The 20,743-nt window shown below is 38.8% G+C and overlaps 1 protein-coding gene across 1 annotated transcript in view; it reads left to right on the top strand.

Annotated features, from left to right (window-relative positions):
* LOC145397784 (beta-glucuronidase-like) overlaps window positions 1–20,004 on the top strand; it is a 36,129-nt gene extending 16,125 nt beyond the window's left edge. Inside the window, exons 9-13 of the mRNA XM_080270807.1 lie at window positions 445–588; window positions 6,445–6,529; window positions 12,396–12,572; window positions 13,901–14,039; window positions 19,444–20,004. Coding sequence (XP_080126933.1) covers window positions 445–588; window positions 6,445–6,529; window positions 12,396–12,572; window positions 13,901–14,039; window positions 19,444–19,610 — 712 coding nt within the window. The 3' untranslated portion in view covers window positions 19,611–20,004. The remainder of the gene's footprint in view (window positions 1–444; window positions 589–6,444; window positions 6,530–12,395; window positions 12,573–13,900; window positions 14,040–19,443) is intronic.
* Window positions 20,005–20,743: the final 739 nt, after the last annotated feature.

Genomic DNA, 20,743 nt, shown 5'->3' with positions numbered 1-20,743 from the left:
TGGAGGAGGGAAGTTGTTGAGGTCTTACATAGTGTCAAGATTTTTTTATTTTTTTTATTTTTTAATGGGGTATTTCCTCACCCTGCCCTAGGGTGGGAAAGGAGGTCCAAATGATGATGATGATGGTATTTCAGCATAAAGTTACTTAGGTGGGTTGGATCCATTGCTGAATGAATTTTGTTTAGTAACACCAGAAGTGACTAGCCTGGGACAGTTATGTTCCCACAGTGAATTTTCTCAGCTAGAATAATGTACGGGATTGTTCAAATTACATTTGTTTTGCAGAATTACAACAAACAGTGATATTATAATAATATTCAAATGCATTGTTAAATCTTGATTTTTAATTAAATTAGATTGGAACACAAAAGTGGTGAAGTGGTGGGAGGCTGTGGAAGGTGATCTTGGAATTCTCTTTTCTTTTCCTTTTTTCCACAATAACAGTGGATTTGGAGAGGTGCTGATGAACAAACATATCTCAGTGATGCAGGAGTTGGTAAGGCGTGATAAAAACCGTCCAAGTGTGATCATGTGGAGTGTTGGCAATGAACCACAATCAAACCAGCTTGCTGCCAAGGATTACTTCAGGTAGGGTGACAGTATTTTTTGTTGCAATATTACACGGTCAAACCAAGTCTCATATTCCAGGGAATGGGTAGTTAAATTAGAAGTGCAATTGTAATTACTGTATAGTATGAGGGATGGTTGCTATTGTTTAGGAGTATATTAAGTACAGGTTTGTTAATGGGTTTAAATTATTCAGTATTTTTTCATTTGGGTAGCTGTTATTTTGTTTTTAGTTTTTCTTGGAGGGAAAAATCTTGCATGATTCTTGCCTGTGGTCCCTTCTTCATTGCATTAAAAGAAAAAAAATCAAGTGTACTTGTGCTGCTGTACTAGGGTGGTGATTTGTGTACAGAATAAAGTTAGATGGTTGTAGGGATGTCTCTTATGAGGTGTTCAGCATCTGACAGTTTCAGCATATGCACCATGGTGAGTTGTTTGATTTGGAGATTTCTGTTTGTACAGGTACATTATATTGCAGCACGTATCAGCTTACCCACCAGTGTTGAACAAGAATAAATGTGATATCTTAAAGTATGGAGAAAAATAGTACATATAAATGCAGCTAGTATGCATTTAGTTATCATTGATTGTTTCTCATGTTCAGTTGTTAGTTTATGTCTGTATCACTGTATCATTATGTGATTTCAAAACCCTCAGAAGTGTAGCTACATCCTGTTGGAATTTGTGACCCTGACTTTGTTTGTTTGTCACCTGTAAGTATCGTCGTTCATAAATTCCAGTGTTCTTATTTGGATATGTGGTACTCTGCAGGTGAAATAGCTTTGCATGATTAATGGTACTGGTATTCAGATTTTGAAAGCACTTGAAATTAATATTATGTTTGTTTCCAGTTTTATACAAGCAGTTTTAATTTGCAGTAATATTTAATCCTCAGGTGATATTTGTGTCTTCTAGTCCCATTCATTTTCAGATTTTATGACAAGGGAATTTATTTGCAGTAATGTAACTAATGCCACCAAGGGGTTTGATTCAACACGCCCTGTCACTTGTGTTCTGTCAGCAGCCAGGACTGAGGACCAAGCTGTATGTAATACAGTAATTAGTTTTATATGTACTGTACAGTGGTGTTGTTTCATTGGAACTTAGTCCTATGCTGGTGAGAGAAACATGCCACTAGCTTTGGTGGAGGGATGTGAAGGGGAATATGGTTATGGTATTAAATGTGCTTTTATAAATATGTGTATTTCTCTGTCATCAGTGAAAACATCTTGATTCTGCTTATTGCACTAGAAGTTGTCCGACTTGGTGCGTATGTTATCTTGCGCCAACACAAGACTGGAGGGAAGATATATGCTGGCATGTTACCAGGCAGGATTTTTTTTTTTTTTTTTTTTTTTTGTAATGGTAAATCAATGGAAGGCCATAAGCTCTTTTGAGCCATCCTGAGGAAGGGGCTTTAGTCATCTAAAATCATTGCTCATGTATTTTAAGTGGTGATAGGAGGAATCATCCCAGGCAGAGTTTAGGAAAAAGTGCATTGATTTTTGCCTTCAGTTAAAATGCATCACAAGCCAAGGTAACTTTCCTCCAGGTTAGTCATCACCTCAGCAGTCATGATAGAGAGAGGGCAATTTGAGGCTAGGTTGGAGTAAAAAGGGTACGTAACGTATGTATTGTGACCCATTGTGTCCCACTTAGTGAACATTGTTATAGCTGACGAAAGTTCGATGGGCTTCATGGCATCCGTTAAATCCAGTATCCACTATACCAGGGTCCAATATAGTAAGGGTATACTGTACTTTTTATTATACATGTTATCAGTATAGTGATTGGTTACTGTAAATTTGTCTACAATAAATATTTGGTGAAACAGTAGTACCATGGCCAACAGCCTGGGCCCATGAGGGCATAGTGGCCTCATGTGGGAGAACTGAAGTTGCCACCTATCAGTTTCTGATGTTTACGCTCCTTCTGACTCACCCAAAATGGTGGGAGGGTGACACTGTATTTTTGCATCAGCCACCTTGTATGTCTACGAGGTGGTTGGGAGGGTGACGCTGTATTTTTGCATCGGCCACCTTGTATGTCTACAAGGTGGTTGGGAGGGTGACACTATTTTTGCATCAGCCACCTTGTATGTCTACAAGGTTGACCCTACAGGTTAAGGAAGAGATACTTGAAAGTTTTTTATGCTGATGAGCATACAGGCCTTAAAGCACTCAAGTGTGGACAAGATACTGACTGCTGAGGAAGAAATTTACCATGCATTGAAGCCTTTTAATGAGACAAGAAACAATACATCTTCTTCTCTGGTCTCTTGAGTTGTAAGAGGATGCTTCCTGTCACGATTCTGTGTGCATAAGTGATTTATAAGATGGCTGAAAGCTTCTTCCTTAAGATGTCTCCAAAGAGGTGGCATACAGTATAAAGATTTTTTATACAGTATTTCTTTACTGAGGGTAGATTGCTTTGGTTTGCTTCATCCACTTTTTTTTTCTTTAATCCCAGAAGAATTTCTTGCCAGGTTAATGAGTATTAGGTTGTTCAATATGCTGCAGACCCAGAGTGTTCAGTTATGCGTAGGACAGTCAGAATATTGTACTGATGTGGACTGTACAGTTCTTGAATAACTGAGTTTTTCTGTGCCTGTGTACTGCTTTATTTAACTTGGCATGAACAACGATTTATTTACAGCAATGTTACCAGTGCTACCAGAGCATCTGATCCGAGTCGGCCGGTCACTTGTGTTCTGTCATATCCCAAGAATTCAGAACATGCTGTATGTCATTACCCCAACAGTATACTGTACTCCATTGTATATCTAACTTGCTGATATTGTTGCATTGGCGTCCAGTGTTGTACAGAAACTTTTCTTTTTTTTATCATAATCCAGGAGGTGGCTGTAGCAAAAGGGTTTCTTAGCAATTTTTTTTATTATACAGTTTCATTTGATTTGTATAAAGTCTCCCCTCGCTATTCTTTCGCCCCCACTAATAATTTTTTTTTTTTTTTTTTTTTTTTTTTTTTTTTTTACACAAATGTTTTCCTTCCTCCAGCATTTCTCCCTCATTTGCAATAACCTGCTTAACCTTTTCATACTGAGAATGTAACTCATGTAACCACTGCACAAGGATGTTTATCATCACACAAAAGATGTAAAATCCACATGGCACCACAGGAGGGAGTGGGTACGTGAAACTTGGGTGAAGTAAATATGGGGAGGGAGGCACAACCAGCATTGTAGGTACACATATATTTAATTCAGAATGAATGGCAGTATTTAGTTTGGAAGACATCTAGCTAGGAAATGTGGACAAGAAAACAAAAAGTTATAGTATATTCAGTTTCATATGCCTGACAAATGTAAATCTTAACATAGTTCATCATGAAGGATGTTGGGAAATGATAATTTAAAGTATAAAATGTTGTTTGGTTAGTTAATTACCTTTGTATTGCCGGACTGATTACACCTAGGTCTCTAATACTAACTAGGTGTATTGTAATGCAAGACTTGAGCTTAATATGTGAAAATCAGGAATATAATAATACCATAGTAAATAAGTAAGTTGGAATAAAACATGCTTGATGATGAATAATGATCACAGGCCATTACAGGGCTAGAATGCATATAGTAGAGACCAAACATCATATAATATTTACTAACTGTCTGTGGTAATATAACAAAAAATATAAAAGCATATAAATAACTAGAACATAGTTGTTGTTGAGTAACCCGTCTTTCTTAATATGAAGGAACAGAGAAGTGTGTTTACGAAGCACCAGTAACAAACAGCTGTCATGAGGGCACAAAGTGATCAACAGTAGATACACAAAAAACTGAACAGATCCACATCAGACTGGAGGCCACAGGAAAAGCACAAAATATAAATTAAGAGAGCAGAACATATTGTACACTTGTGCCTCTGAGTGCACCACCGAGAAGTATGGGATACTGCCAGCCTTGTGCCTAAGGCATGGGAACACAGGACAGGCACTCTTTTCAAAGAGTGGACAAGACATTGATAACTTTGGAGAACTGTTATTATGCTGTGCGAGACATTAAAATTAGAGACAAAAAATAATGCTCCCATTCCATAGCCCTTTGAGTCTGGGATGATTCCTTTCATCAAAAAAAAGAACTCCAATGTCTTCTGGGTGTTCCGAGCAGCATGCATCTACTTTGCTAGGGTACTTCCAACAAGAGAGAGAGTAGAGGGGAAAATACATAAGCACTCAGCTGTGAATAGTTGTTTTGCATTTTTTCTTTCACATTGGTAGGTAGTAGATGGTTGGATACCATCTGCTGTGAGAAGTACTACCCAGCAATGGCCTTAGCATATGCTGCAGAGGGTCTTGGGTCAGGGAGTTATGTGGAACCCTGTAGCATAACTTGTGATTTTCATTTCTTGACATTAAGATACCAGTAACTTTTCTACAGATCAGCCCATGTTATAAAATATATTTATTTAACCATGATGCTAAAGGGAAGGTTGAAAACTGAAATCGAATTAAGATGCCTTTCATTCATATTACAATATTAGCCAAAGCTGGGGGGCCCCTTTGTGAGGGAGCCATGGGCATTTGTCCAATTTGCCCACCCCTAAACCCATCACTGTACTACCCTGAAAGTGAAATGTGGCTACAAGTTTGGTATTTAGCAAGACAGTTATCACTCCTGCACAGGAACCTTGGTCACTGTTCCACACAGAGACTCACATTATTGCAATACATATCTTGTTGCTTTAGTTCTCAATCCATAGAAGATGTTAGTTATACCATAGCCAGTCTCAGTATGAAGGTTCCTGAAGAGGAAGCTTGGTGCCATTTGATTTGGTTTTGATGAAGCTAGAGAAATTTAGCTTCATGTGGCTGGCTTAAATGTGGTTAGGCACTTTTTTTTTTCAGTAAATATAAACATTCAAGTGCATTATGTAAATGTTTTAGCAGTTATTATAATTAGTGGAGGGGATTCAGAGGTACAGTACTTATGTATTCTTGACAAGGCCCATTTCTGGGATGTACTGTTGACAATTATTCTTCTCTAATGCTTTCTCATGCCTTCCTGTCTAAACCTCACTTCATTACATCCATGGGTGGGAAAAATAGACCAGGATGATGATGATGATGATGACTACCAGATGATTTATCCATGTTCATCAGGGCTGTGGTAGCTGCCACCCACACAGCTGACATGACGAGACCAGTAACGTGCGTGCTCTTCTTAAGTGCACTAGATTTTGCTGTACGTGAATTCTAATTGATGCTGAATTAAATTTTAGGTTACTCGATCTTAAGTACTATCTTGCACACTGCTATGCTGATTTCCTCATGTACAGTATGGATTATTTTGTTTAATTTTTAGTAAAAATTTAATACACTGTACTACCAGTGTAAGCAGTGTAGTATAGCAGTCTGTCATAATATATGTGGGTGGATTGAAGATGGTGCTCTTGAAGAATCATTATTTCAACTTACTGAGTAAGAGGTATTTTGTATATACATTATGTGATATTATTAACTAATATTCCAGTTCACATTTGACTTCATAACTTTTGTAAGCTTCTGTAGTTTTATACAGTATTTTGCTGCACAGGTGTCTAAAGTACACAAAATTTTATTGAAAAGAAAAATGAAAAACTTTCTAAAAACTGTTACATTTAATACTAAATATAGCTACTTCGGTATTCTTTTATAATTGTCTAAAGTATATGCAGATCCAGAAGTAAGTTATGAAGTCCTTCTTAGTGTAGTGAAAATACAGCCTTCAGTAGGGTTAATTTATGATAGTGTCTCCCTACAATTGAAAATAAATAATTTAATTTATTAAAAGCAGATAATCTGGTTTATTATATTGTTTCAAGCATTCATGAAACAGTAATTTTAACTTTCTTTGATAGTTCTTTCTTTGACCCCCAGTGCAGTTGTTAATGCTACTAAGTCTGCTGATTCTTCTCGACCTGTTACTTGTGTCCTTAATCGACCCAAAGGGAAAGAGCACGCTGTATGTCCTTTTTATTATATATTTATTATTTTGGGGAATGCTGTGATTGCATGATTTACACAGTAGAAGTTAGCATTTTATTAACCCATTCTCAAGTATATAAACCTAATGAAAGTTTACCATACTACCATGTACCATTGTATACTTTGTAAAGAAAAAAATTGATGTGAAAGTTGTACACAGAACATTGTTGGAAAAAAATGGCAAGGACATTACTGCCAGGACTAAATATAGAGAAATTTTAATTTGCCAGTTTGATGAAAATAAATTATCACATAGCTTTACATGTAGTAAAGTGTCCCACATCATCATTCTGCAGTGCTTTAACTTTTTATTGGGTATCCAGTTAAGAGGTTTTAGCATGGGTTGGAAAGACAGAGGATTCAGTCAGCGGGGTGGACAGAAGCAGTTGAAAGAGTGGTCAGTGCCTTTGTTCTTTATGCAGTAATTGTTGTTGGTGGTGTTATTGTTGCCCCTGTCCAGTCCACTAGCTATAACCCATGTTTTCTATATATTCACCCTCAAACCTCATCACTGCATATCCTCCTTTTTTACTGAATTTTTACAAAGCACCCTCCAATGTCGTGCTATTAAGGAATCCACCCCAACTCATTTTGTATAGAGCAGCAACTACAATAACACCGACCTGCAATCTCATGACAATATCAAAAGCTCTGTGGTATGGAGACAGGCAGCTGAAGACAGATTTATGTAACCTCTTCTTTCCTGTAAACTTCTCACCCTCAACTCCAAACAGTACACATGCTATCGAACCATCATAGATTTTCATTACCACATGTGGGTGCAGTGGAGCAGTCAAGAGTGAGAGCAGTGGAAATGAATTATTTGAGAGAAGTATGTGGAGTTAGTGGAGAGAGAATGACAAATGTGGAAGAGACGGATCAATTTGATGTTGATGTGGATGTGATTAAGAGAAATATTCTGAGATGGTTCGGCCATGTGGAGAGGATGGAGAATGAGAGTTACCAGAAGAGTGTATGTGAGTGAGGCTAATTGGGGGAGAGGGAGTTGGAGACTGAAGATGAGATAGAGGGATGATCTGGAGAGATATATGAGAGAGATGGGGTCTAAATTGGAGAGAGGACTGGCTGATGACTGAGGACAGGGTAATGTGGAGGTGATTTGTATGTGGCCACCACTTATGGAAGGCATCTGGCCATAGATAGATGGATAGATTACCACATGTACCTGATACTGTCTATATGATGTTTGTATGTATCAAATGACTTCCAAATCCACAAAAATGAGATGTAGTTCTGTCCCATCTCTTGGAACTTTTGACATAGCCTAGCTGTGACATAGCATTTGTTGCACCCCTACTTGACATACATTAAAGTCAGATTGCATCTTGTCAGTCTTCACTCTCTTCCTAATAATATTCTTCCACACTCATGATATTCTCCTATAATGTGTGCAGTTTTCCTTACTTGTTCTAACTTCAGACCTCTGTAGTTACCATGCTCAAGAACATCTGCCTTTCCAACAAACTGATTGGATTAAAAGTGTATTTACTTCAGAATGGGTTAAGTACTTTTAGTTTGATTTTTAGCACCAATGAAGAGCGTACATGTGGTGGCACTGTGTGCTGTGGGTGGAACAAAGCAGCTGCAGCATTGACCCAGGAACCAGGCCACCTCTTATTTTCCTGCACCTTGCCATGAGAAAGGACAGTGGTCTGACCCTAGTGAGGCATTGTCTGCTACAAGGGGCTGCAGTTTCCCTACAGTGTATGTGTTGTGCTATACTTGTAGGATGGCCTCATAGAAGCAGTCATTTGCCTGTGGTCGACGGGTATGCTGGCCCAGACAGATCAGGTTTTAGCAACAACAACTAAAGTGCTTTTTCTTGTACTGGGGAAATCTTAATCTGTTTCTACTTTCATTTGTATAGATTATGCATGTTAATGATAATCATTATTTAAGATTACACAAGGAATTTGATAGGTTTGTATAGTAAATTGTACAGTTGCAATACTTATGGCAATTGCTTTGGTGTGTTTGAGTGATTATCTGCATTATATTTGCTTGCCTTGACTTTTTTAACATTAGACATAAATGCTTTTTTTTTTTTTTTTTTGGGCTTCTTGCTTTGTACTTTCTTGTACTAGTAATTTTTTCCACTTTAAATAGGTCATTGGTAGCATCCATAGGAATTCTGTACACACACATAGTGAGGGTTATTAATTCATCTCAATACAACCAGAAATTGAAAAGGAAGATGCATGAACTGCACATTGCTAATAAAGGTCATTTAAGGGAGGAGGTAAGGGGTGGGTTGACTCTCATGTCCATACTATACAGTGCCCACGTCAGGATATGAGCTGATTGCTGTGCAGCCAGGGAGGCTGTTGCATCCTTGACAAGAGTCATTGCTTCTTTACCCATCTCATTCTTCCCATTTTCTTTCTGACCTCCTCCCCTTTGCTCCTCCTTTTGGCCATACTCTGCTTTCTCATGAGTGGCAGAGTCATATGCAGGTAACTGAGGGAGAAGGTTGGTAGGTACCAGGAAGCAGTGAGGAGTTGGGGGAAATGAGAGAAGAGGGAAGAGCATTGGAATCAGTGTAGTTGATGTGCTTTCTCAGCTGTTTTTACCAAGGCAGCCATTAAGGAAGCAGGAACACCCGGTGGACTGAAACAGTAGCATCTCAGTGAATGATTGCACTCACTCAGTGTGCTGCTGTGAGCAAGGCCACACACACACACACACACACACACACACACACACACACACACACACACACATGTACCACAGCTGCCTCTGCACCTCAAAAACCTCCATGCTTTGCAGTTTTTGCATGCTGTCTGTCTCCTTCTTGAGCACTGCTTTGCTGCAAGTCACATATTTGTTTTGGTCTTTGAATACCCTGAATTTAATATTTCATCTGTTGACTTTTCTGATTATAGTCTACAAGGTTGCTGTATGATATTTAGAGAGGATGTATTAGTTTTTGGCATTTTAGAAAATTGTTGATTTTGGATTTGTGAATAAACTAACATTATTGAGAGATCATGCAAGTATGTTGATATTGTACAGCAGACTGCATTTATTTTTGTTTTATTGTACTGGAAGTATCTCAGGTGGAGCTTATAAGTTTGCTGTAAGAGATTCATGCCGTACTGTGTGTGTGTGTATTTACCTATTTGTATTTACCTATTTGTAGTATACAGGAATTGAGCAATGCTCGTGTTGTCCCGTCTCCATATCCACATTTATCAAGTCTACCTTTACACACATGAATGTTTTTCTCATGCACCACCTCTTTGTCTAAGTCGTTCTAAATATTTAAGTATTTACTTAATATACCTAATTGTGATATACACAGACTGTACTATGCTCGTCGGTTTCCGTCGCTGTTTCTCAATAAGTCAAATTTAGCTTTAAACTCGATTAAGTTTTTAGACTGGACGATCTCTTTGTCCAGGCTATTCCATAAGTCTATACTTCTGTAAGGAAAGCTATATTTCTTGATATCCTTCAAGCAACTTGACTTTTTCAATTTCATTCCGTGTCCTCTTGGTGCTCTCTTATCCCATACAAACAGATCTTCTTTGTCAATTTTATCTACTCCCACCATGGTCCTGAACACTGCAATCATGTCTCTCCTTTTTCTCCTTTCCTCTAAGGAAGGCAAATCCAGTTTTTCCAGCCTCTCTCTGTATGACAGGTCTGTCAGACTGGGGACCATCTTGGTTGCTGTTCTTTGTATTCTCTCAATCTTGTTTATATCTTTCTTTTTGTGTGGGGACCACACTACTGCTGCATATTCTAACCTGGGGCGGATCATGGCCACTATCAATTTTTTCATCATCTCCTCATCCATATAATGAAATGCTACTCTTATGTTAGTCAAGAGTTTGTAAGTCTCTCCAACTATCGTGTTAATGTGCTTTTCTGGTGACAAACTATCTTTGACCAGCACTCCCAAATCTTTCTCTTCTCTCCTTTTTGTGATTAATTCATTACCCAACAAATAATTCAGTGATGGCCTCCTGGTACTTTTACCCATTTCCAATATTTTACATTTCTTTACATTAAATTTCGTTTCCCACGTCCGGCTACAATTGTGTATCCTATCCAAATCCTCCTGTACTATTTTACAATTCTCCTCGACCTCTACCTTCCTCAAGATCTTTACATCATCAGCAAACAGACTTGCATAACTGTTCACTCCATCTACCATATCATTTACATAAATCAGGAACATTACTGGCGCCAACACCGAGCCATGAGGGACTCCACTTGTTACTTCTCTCCATCCATACATCCTATCCTTTATTACTGTCCTCATTTGTCTGTCTCTCAAAAAGTCTCTCATCCATTCCAGAAGTTTCCCCTTCAGTCCTCCTATATATTCTAGTTTCCACATTAGTCTCTTATGAGGTACCTTGTCAAAGGCCTTCTCTAAGTCTAAGTACACACAATCCACCCAACCATCTCTCTCCTGTACCACGTCAATTGCTTTTGAGTAAAAGCTCAACAAATTAGAAACACATGACCTTCCACTTCTGAATCCAAACTGACATTCAGCCAAAATATTCATCTCTTCCAGATATTTTATCCATCTATCTTTCAGGATTCTCTCACACAATTTTGCGACCATGCTGGTTAGAGACACTGGTCTATAATTCAGGGGTTCTTCCCTGTTTCCTCCCTTGTAAATTGGTACCACATTTGCCCTCTTCCATTCTTGTGGCACTTTCCCCTCTTCCAGTGAGCATACGATTAAACTGTGAATTTTATCCGCCAGTTATTCTCTGCATTCCTTCAATACCCAATTAGAAATTCCATCAGGTCCTGGGGCTTTCCTTACATCTTGAGTTTCCAGTAATTTATACACTTCCTGTACCTCCACTTTTATATCTTTTATCACCAGAACATTTCAAATCACTCCCTCCCCTTCCACAAGCTCCTTTTCTTTAGTGAAAACCGACTGGAAACGTTTGTTCATTATTTCTGCTTGCATTGCCGCATCCTTAAAGACCTCTCCTTCTACTTTCAGTTTGGTGATTCCTTCCTTTTGTTTCAGTTTGCCATTAACAAATCTATAAAACAGTTTGGGTTCATCCTTGCATTTGTCTATTATACCTTTTTCAAAATTCCTTTCTTCTTCTCTACGTATTCTTGTGTATTCATTTCTTGTTCTTTTATATTCTTCCTTTGTTCTGTTGTTACCTCTCTTTCTCCAGTTGTTCCACGCCTTATCTCTCTCTTTTTTTGCTATCATACACCTTCTATTAAACCACTTCTTTTTCCTGTTTTCTTTCCCTCTTACTCTTGGTACAAATTTTTCCACTCCTAAATTATAGAGGTCTAGAAAGATATCCCACTTCCTCTGTATCTCTCTTGTTTCTCTGAATTTTCTCCAATCCGCATTTTCAAAAAAGTTTCTCAATCCTGTAAAATTTGCTTTCCCAAAGTTGTATCTTCCCTGTCTATGCAGTTAGGGTATTCCAAGCTTTCAAATTTTCAAAGGAATGGACCATAATGACACTTGTTTTTCTTTGAGTCAGATGAATTGCAGAAAATAATTTAAAAAAAATTATACTGTAGTAAAAAGTTAATACTAGATTTGGTAAATTTAACTATAAAGTCGAACATTGGAGACTTTCACATATATAAGCAGTGAACTGTAGTTAAGCCAGTTGCATTATCTTGAAAAGTTTTGGTGATGTAATGCAATCAGTTATACTTTTAGTATTTTGCTGGACATTGAATTTTTTTGAGTATGAAAAGAGGAATATAAATATCTGAAATAACTGTTGTTTACACTGTAATTCAGTTCTTGTAGAGGTAATGTGATGGTGAAGTAAGGCTAGTACTAATATCACCCATACACCCCTTAGGCTATCAGCCTTGATGTGATTCTGGTGAACCGGTATTACTCCTGGTACTCAGACACCGGCCACCTGGAGCTCATCAAACAGCAGACTGAGACAGAGTTCACAGAGTGGCACCTCCTACATAACAAGCCGGTCATGATCTCAGAGTATGGTGCCGGCTCACTGTCTGGATATCACATGGTGAGTACCCATTTAAGTATACTCTTTGGAACTGCTGTATTGTAACTAAACCATACAGTATTGTAAATTTTGAAATATCAGTCCAAACAGTTTATGGACACTAGCTTTGGCAAGGGTTAAAAAGATTGTGGTTTATTAGCTGAGTTTTACATATTGTTAGAGATCTCACTTATGCATGATTGTGCTTGATGTTCCAGCATGAACAGAAGGGGCTTTTGGATGGTAACTGACTATCTCAGTGAAACAGAATGATCGGATTATCTCAGCAATGCCTTAATTGGAGGGAGAGGTGCTGTAACTTCAGAGAGGAAGGGGAGAGATATCTTGCCTAAAGTTTCTTGGAACTTTAATAAAATTTTCTGTGGTTATGTCACAGGAGCCATATTCAGCTCCCTGGATCAGTACACAAGATAAACTGGTCAGTTGTGCAGCATAACACCATACGCTTTGGGTGTACATGTAGTGAATGTTTTATTTTATTCACTCCTTTATTTTTATTTATTTATTTATTTATTTATTTATTTTTTTGGTACCATCATTGTACTGTATATCCTGGTGAGTTTTACATGGATTTTTTTATTTTTTTATTTTATTTTTTTTCAAGCATCCTCTTCCCAGGATGTATTTGGGATGAACTGTTTCTTGTGATGTCAGAATTGGATGAGAAAAAGGTGATGTAGTTGAGTGGGTACTAGGTATATTACACTATGTTCTGGTCACCTTACCTTACCTAGATGTATAATTTTCTTCTCACTATTTTGAATGCTGACCAGTAAGAAGAGAGAAACTTTAGGATGTGATGGTAGTCATGAAAAAGTCCTATGAGGAGGATGTCAAGCTGTAGTTGTCTTGCTGTCATTCTTGAATTTAGTGATGCATTAAACATGAATTGGGTAGTGTTGTCAGATTAATTATTATTTAGAAACCTGAGTGGAAGCCTATCAGACATGGAGGTAATTGGCTGGGAGGAGAGAAAGAAAAAGGTGCATGTACTGTAAAGAAGAGTATGGAAACTGTTGACTTAATATTAACCTTTTCATTCTGATGGCATGGTGATGATGATCTGTCTATCTGTCCATTCCCCGATGCCTTGATTCCATAAGAGGTGGCTGCAAATAATTGTCTCCATGTCACCCTGTCCTCTGCCATCTGACTGTCCTTTCTCCAGCTCACACCCAGTCTCATAATCCTCTTCACCTGTCCCTCTGTATCATCCTTGGTCTTCTCCTTCCCCTCCACCTTACTCACATACACTTTCCAAGTCAGTGTCTCATTTTCCATCCTCTCCACATGACTCTTATCTAACATCAGTGATGGTCCCATTCCAGGACCCAGCATGGACGTGGACCGAGGAGTATCAGGCAGCACTCATGATGCAGAATTTTGAGGCATTTGACATCATGCGTGCCAAGGGCTACTTTGTGGGAGAGATGATATGGAATTTTGCTGATTTCTATACCCCACAAGGTAAGCCAATAAACTGAGTTATAATTTCAGAAAATGTGATAGGTAGGGCACCCACTATCCACTCACTTGGTGTAGTGCTGCCTTCAGGTTACTGTACATTAAGTGACATGTGAGATGGTTTCCCATAAACCAGGAAGCCATTTATTATGTTGGTTGGTAGCCATATAACCACATGAAATCTGGTGGTACAGTAGTTTAAGATACTCCAGCCAGATTAAACCTGAAAAGATATATATTGGAGGGCTGTTTGGAGTTTATTGCCATGGAAAGGCACAGGAAAATGTGTGGGGGTTTGGTTCCTGGATGGATGCTGCATTTGTACCTCCACCCATTTAGCAGGAGTACCATAGCAGGCCCCACTTTACCCCATAATTTAGTTATATGGTTACCACCCAGCATTGTACTGTATATGGTTTCCTGGGTTACAGGAAAGCATTAGGCTTGTCACTAAGTGTAGAGCCACTGGAAGTATAAAGAAGTGTAGAAAAAAGGGAAGGGAGAGAGGAGGGCAGACACAGTGATAGAATGAGACAGGGGAAAGAAGAAGTAGGCAGCTCAACATCAAGTGAATGAATTATGGTTTCCACCACTAACCACCAAGTGTGCTCAGTAATCTAGTTCAGTTGCTGCATTCATGCATTCGGCGTTGTTGTGGTGGTTAGTTTCACCATCATTCCTGTAAATTTAGTGTACCATAAGCCAGAAATTTCCATTACACCAGTTATCAGAATTTCCTCATCCATGTCATTTTCTAGTGATTTTACAAGTTTGACTTTTTTTTTCTTTTTATTATTATTATTATTATTACATTGAACCAGGTCAGTCATTTCACACAGTCAAGTGTGGGTGAAAATCTCAGCAGCTGGAGTAACTGAGAAGAGAAACCTGCAGTTAGTTTCTTGCACATCCCGGCATCTCCCTCTGTTTCCTTCTTATGTTACTAAACTTATTTTTGAAAGTATTAAATTGATGTAATTTTGTTGTAAGCATCATAATGTACTAGTGGCAGTGTAAGTTTGTAATGGTTTGTCCGAGAGTGTTTATGGTTGATGCCAAGGTAAGTGTCACCTGCCTTAAATTTGTAACTGCGGTGACATCATCATCATCATCATCATCATCATCTAATCCTATTTGTCCCATGAGGAGTGTAGTAGCCCCGGGCTAGGTAAGTAGGTCCTGACATTTAAGATGAGAGTGACCAGCCTCACTCATCCCTGAGTGGCAGTACATGAGCAATAAACCCCAACCACCCCTTGGAAATGGAAACCTGCACAGGCTTAATCCAATTGGAGCACCTTAATTCCCCACTAAACCACCAGGTGTTATAAATTGGTTATATGGTTATCACCCAGTGTAGTAAATGGTTTCCTGGTGTACAGGAAACCATTTGGCTTGTCACTTAGTGTATAGTCACCCATAGGCAGAGGGAAGAGGAAAGAGTGAAGGAAAAACAAGACCGAAGAGGGAGTGTAGAGTCACCCATAGGCATAAGGAAGAGGAAAGAATGAAGGAAAGAAAGACAGAAGAGGATGGAAGGTGTGAAGGAAGGAAGAGAGGAATGGGCAGTCATCCGAGAGCAGCACAGCATCGAGTGAGTGGTTGGTGAGCACCCCCACGTACCACTAGCGGTGACACCTTTCAAAAAATGAGATAGGTGAACTTGAGGGGGCCTACCATCCACTCACTCAGTTTAATGTTACCCTCAGGAGAATCTGCACTAAGTGATAAGCCCAGTGATTTCCTGTAACCCAAGAGACCATTTACATGTACTATTTTGGGTAATAACCATATATGGTAACCAACAAATAAATGCCTGGCAGTCCAGTGAGTTAAGGGGCTTCAGCAGGATGTTTTAAGGATGGTTGGAGTTAATTATTCACTTGATGTTTGCTCAATGGCAAGCAACTGATCACCTTTGCACTCAGTGTCTGGACTGAGTAGCCTAGTCCTGGATTCCAGTGTTCTTGATGGGGTAATTAAGGATAAGATTATTGTTAAAAAGATTAATAAGTATGTTCTCTCCTGTCAAAGGTCCATCATTGTATTTATATTTACCTGGTGTTGGAAATATTACTAAAAGAACTATAGGAACAGTGAGCAGAGTAGGTGTTTGAATTAGTTTCAAAATCATGTGTGGCAGAGGGACAAAGTTAAGTCCTATTTTTTGTGTACTTTTTAAAAAGCTTTAATCTTCTTCTAGCCTTCCATAGGAATCTTTCCTAAAAAATTTTCTGATGATTTGTAGGCTCCACCCGTGCAGGGGGAAACAGGAAGGGAGTATTCACCCGCAGTCGCCAACCCAAAATGGCTGCTCACGTTCTCCGTATCCGTTACCACCAACTTGCCAATGTAACTTTGACTGGTGACCAAAGTTCACTTTCTTATGGATCTGTTCTTGCTGGAGTTATGTGGAATTAGTACCGCTGAGCACTAAGTTAACTCCTAGGCACATAGTGTGCCTGTCAGATGGGATGGACGTCCATGGTGTTGGAGATTTGGGAATGTTTGACCATTTCACTTCAAGAATTTTCATAGAAATGAAAACTCCTGGTGCCTTCGTTAATATGTAATGATGAGTCGAAGACTCCTTGTTTTGAGGTGCTGGGACGATAAAATGTTATGCGATGGGCCTTCACTTAATGCAGCCCTATCACATAAGGCCAGACAGCATTTGTTCTGTCTGCCTTTACTGTAAGTTATGTTGAGATTTTTGATGATGTATTGGTACATTACATTTGTTGCATATTCTAGAAATTACAGTACCAGAAAATGATTACTTTTTTTTATTATGAAGCTGTTATTACTGTGTATTACTGCCAGTATAATCTTTCTGTAAATAGTTTTTAGAAATGATTATATATAATTACAAATGTACATGGTATTCTTTCATCCTTCACTGCTTGTATGTGTACCATATGGTATACATTTTCTCCCTTCCTCCCCTCCCCCCTACCAGTATATTTCTAGTTATGCCTCTTCAGTACACTCATGCAGTGCCATGATGTAACAGCCCAACACCCTCACATGTGATGCAAGCAGCCTCTTACATCCCATGACATGAAAGGAGGATAGGAGGACAGTATGTTGAAATATATTAGATCTTCCCATCCGGGTAGTACATAGGTTAAGATGACGATGACAGTGTGACCCAACACAGGTACTGCACAGTACTGTAATCAGGTTTGTCTTGTAATTGTTGTGCTTGTGCATACTAACTTATCTGAGATGCAGTTAAGAGTGCCCTTCTGTACATAATGCTGGTACAAAATTCAGAAAGCTAAACTTAGATGGTTTAATCTGTAACATCACCTCTTATCATGTGAATAAGAGCTGTGGCTAAATGATTTTATGTAGTTTAGGAGAGAATCTGTGAACTGGAGGGGTTAGATGTAACCTTAAACCTTTTACTGCCTGAGGTTCTTATTGAGATATACAGTATTAGATTATCAGATGGAAGAAAGAATGAAGTAGAAAAATTATCATTGTTATAGTGGAATTATCTCCCTTGTAGCTTGATGATGCCTTTGTATTGTATACATATTACATTCTACCATCAGATTTTATTGACCTTGAGAAAGACCTTTTAGCAATGAGGCAAGAAAGACCCCATTAGCCTGTTTGGTATGATAATGGTTGTTTATATTGTATTATTGCAACAAACAGGCTTGTTCAGGTTAGGAGAGACCACTCATAGTAAAGGGGTTAATGAACATCAGCATAGATTAACTGGTGTGTCAACATACTAGTTAACTAACCTGAATATGCACACTAATTCATGAGTGGCTCACTAGATAATTTTTGCATACTCAAGCACAACATGACTCCATCCCATCAATCATAGTCATGGATGCAGTTCAAGAACAGCAGTGTTACACACAATTATCTCCAGCTTAGTCTTCCTACCTCATACATGTTACATCCTGTGCACCAGGGCTATGTTACCGGTTAGCTTTACTACCCAGCATAATTCTACTACTACTAACCAACCTTCATTTCTGATTCTTTTACATTATCCTTACATACACGTTACCCTGTTTACCTGTAAAACTATACAGTATGCGAAATTTCTTACTAACTTACAGTTGTACTTAGCTACTCACAAATGTCAAAACTGAAATGAAATATTTATCCAGGCCTGTATACAGCATACAAAGCAAAAGATCTTGTAACACTGTATGATAAAAAGTTGGTATGCATCAGTACTGATTATCTTGGAATATCTCATACACAAAAGATTAGTATTCGATGTGCTGTAGAGGGAAAAGATGCATTTCCTATATAGGATGTGGATTTAAAGCTTATTCTTGATTGTAACGTCATTCATTATTACATTAAGTGCATTTGGTGGTAAGTTGTACTGTATGTTTACTTTAGATCTCTAGGTAAGGAGGTTAATTTTGAAGCACCATATTTTAAATGTAATAAATGCTCAGAATTTGTTAGCTAATATCATGGTGTATGACTGTCATTTTTTGTCTGTAAAAGCTAGAAATGGAGTGTGCAGAAATAACATTTTCTCTTGCTCTGGCATTGATTTTTGTCATTGTTCATTATGCATTAATTAGCAATTTTGGAAGTGTGATGATTCCTCATTACAGTAGACCTGGTATATTCTTGAGTAATGTTTTTATTCCTCAAAACTGACTGCAGTACTGTTACATAACATCAGATGTCTCCCAGTGACACAGTAGCTATTGCATGTAGATAAGGAATACGGATCTTACAAGTCATGCAGATGCTTAGCTACAGAACAGGAATGATTACTATAGTTATACGGCATGTGGTAGGTGGGGGCGCTCACCATCCTCTCACTCAATGTAGTGCTCTCTTGGGTGCCTGCCCTATCCTCCCCTCCATACTTCTTTCCTTCCATCCTCTTCTGTCTTTCCTTCACTCTTTCCTCATCCTTCTGCCTACGGGTGGCTTTACACTCCCTCTTCTGTCTTTCTCTCCTACATTCTTTCCTCTTCCTTCTGCCTGTGGGTGACTCTACACTGAGTGACAAGCCAAATGGTTTCCTGTACACCAGTAAACCATTTACTATGCTAGGTGGTAACCATATAACCAAATTTTGGCACCTGGTGGTTTAGTGGGTAATGATGGCGCTCCATTTGGATTGAGCTGGTGAAAGTTTATAGCTATGGGGTGGTTGGGGTTTATTGCTCACATAATGCCACTCAGGGATGAGTGAAGCTGGCCACTCTCATCTTAAATATCAGGACCAACTTGCCTAGCCATGGGCTTCTACGCACCTCATGGGGCAACGCAAGATTGAATGATGAATGAATATACCCTGGTACGTTATGTGTCTACATGAAATTTTGTAGAAATATTATGTAACTACATACTGTATGTTATTATGAAGAGAATCATGTTAACTTAATATGATCTCCACTTCTTGCAGAAACGAACCGTCCAGGTGCTTGCATGAAGGGACTGTTCACAAGGGCACGACAGCCTAAGTTGGCTGGCCATGTGATGCGTGCACGGTATTGGTCTCTGGCCAAAACTCTCAATAATGTGACTGTTCCCGAAGGTGCTGGCAGACTAGAATTTAGTATTGTACTTTAGAAAATCAGTGGTGACCATCATCCACTCGATGTAGTGCAGCCTGCTTCCTCCTTTCCCCTTCTCAGTCTATCTCTGTCTGCCCTCCTGTCTTCTTACTTTTCCCTTCCCTTCCTGCCACTATTTTATTCTTTTTTTTCATTTCTGGTGGCTCTGCACAGAGTGATAAACCTAATGGTTTCCTGCAACCCAGGAAACAATTTAGAATGGTGGGTAGTATACATATAACCAAATTATGGGGTGAAATGGAGCCTACTGCAGTAACCCTGTTAACTGGGTGGAGATGCAAATGTAGCATCCATCCAGGAACCAAACTTTCACATTATTCCCAGCACCTCACTGTAGTGAGGCTTTGTTAGCTGCAAGAGGACTTGGTTGACTGCATGGGATGGTCCTGTAAGGGCAGTTGCTTGCTTGCAGTTCATGGGTCTGCACAGCTTGGCGTACTGGGGTTGATCAGCAGCAACTACAGCCATTATCAAGCTGATTATTATGTTGTATGATAATATGTTTTAGTATAATTTTGTAATAAACTAAATAGTATACAGTTGCATAACCAAAAAAGTTTGTGAAAGTGAGACCAAGGGTAGTGCTGGTAGAGGAATGGCAGTGAAACAATATACAGTATTGGTGAAAGAAAAGGAAGAGGAAGAGGAGTGTTTGAGAGAGTATAGGAAGTATGTGAGGATAAGGTAACCTGGAGGCATTTTTGTCACAGCCATTGCATGTTTAGGGGTGCCCATGAGATTATTGGAGATGATGATGATGAATCTTGCAAATATTGTAGATAATTTTCAGCACAAGCGAAATACTCTGTACAGATATCAATGTTTCAGAATTTAGCAGAATACCCATTCCTTGGCATGGGCAACATGTAATCTTTATTAGTTTTACCATTTATCATATGGAAACAGACTTTATTTCTTTACTTCATTTGTTTTTACTTTATATCCCCAATAGCACAAGGTTCATTTCAAAGGAACCCGGCAGCTCCAAAAAACCTGGCCATGGCCTGAGGTTGTGGTTGGAGCCATTAAGAATGTGTTAAGATTTGTTTGAAAGTAAAGTGTTTGGACTATCATGGCATATGAACTATGCTGGGATGGGGAAGGAGGTATGTGTGGTTTTATTTTGTT

The sequence above is a fragment of the Coenobita brevimanus genome, chromosome 43 (genome assembly GCF_032717465.1).
Source record: "Coenobita brevimanus isolate Jiangsu-jjx chromosome 43, ASM3271746v2, whole genome shotgun sequence".
NCBI lineage: Eukaryota > Metazoa > Arthropoda > Malacostraca > Decapoda > Coenobitidae > Coenobita > Coenobita brevimanus.
Note: the sequence above shows the minus strand (reverse complement) of the source record. Positions and strands in the feature narration are given on the sequence as shown.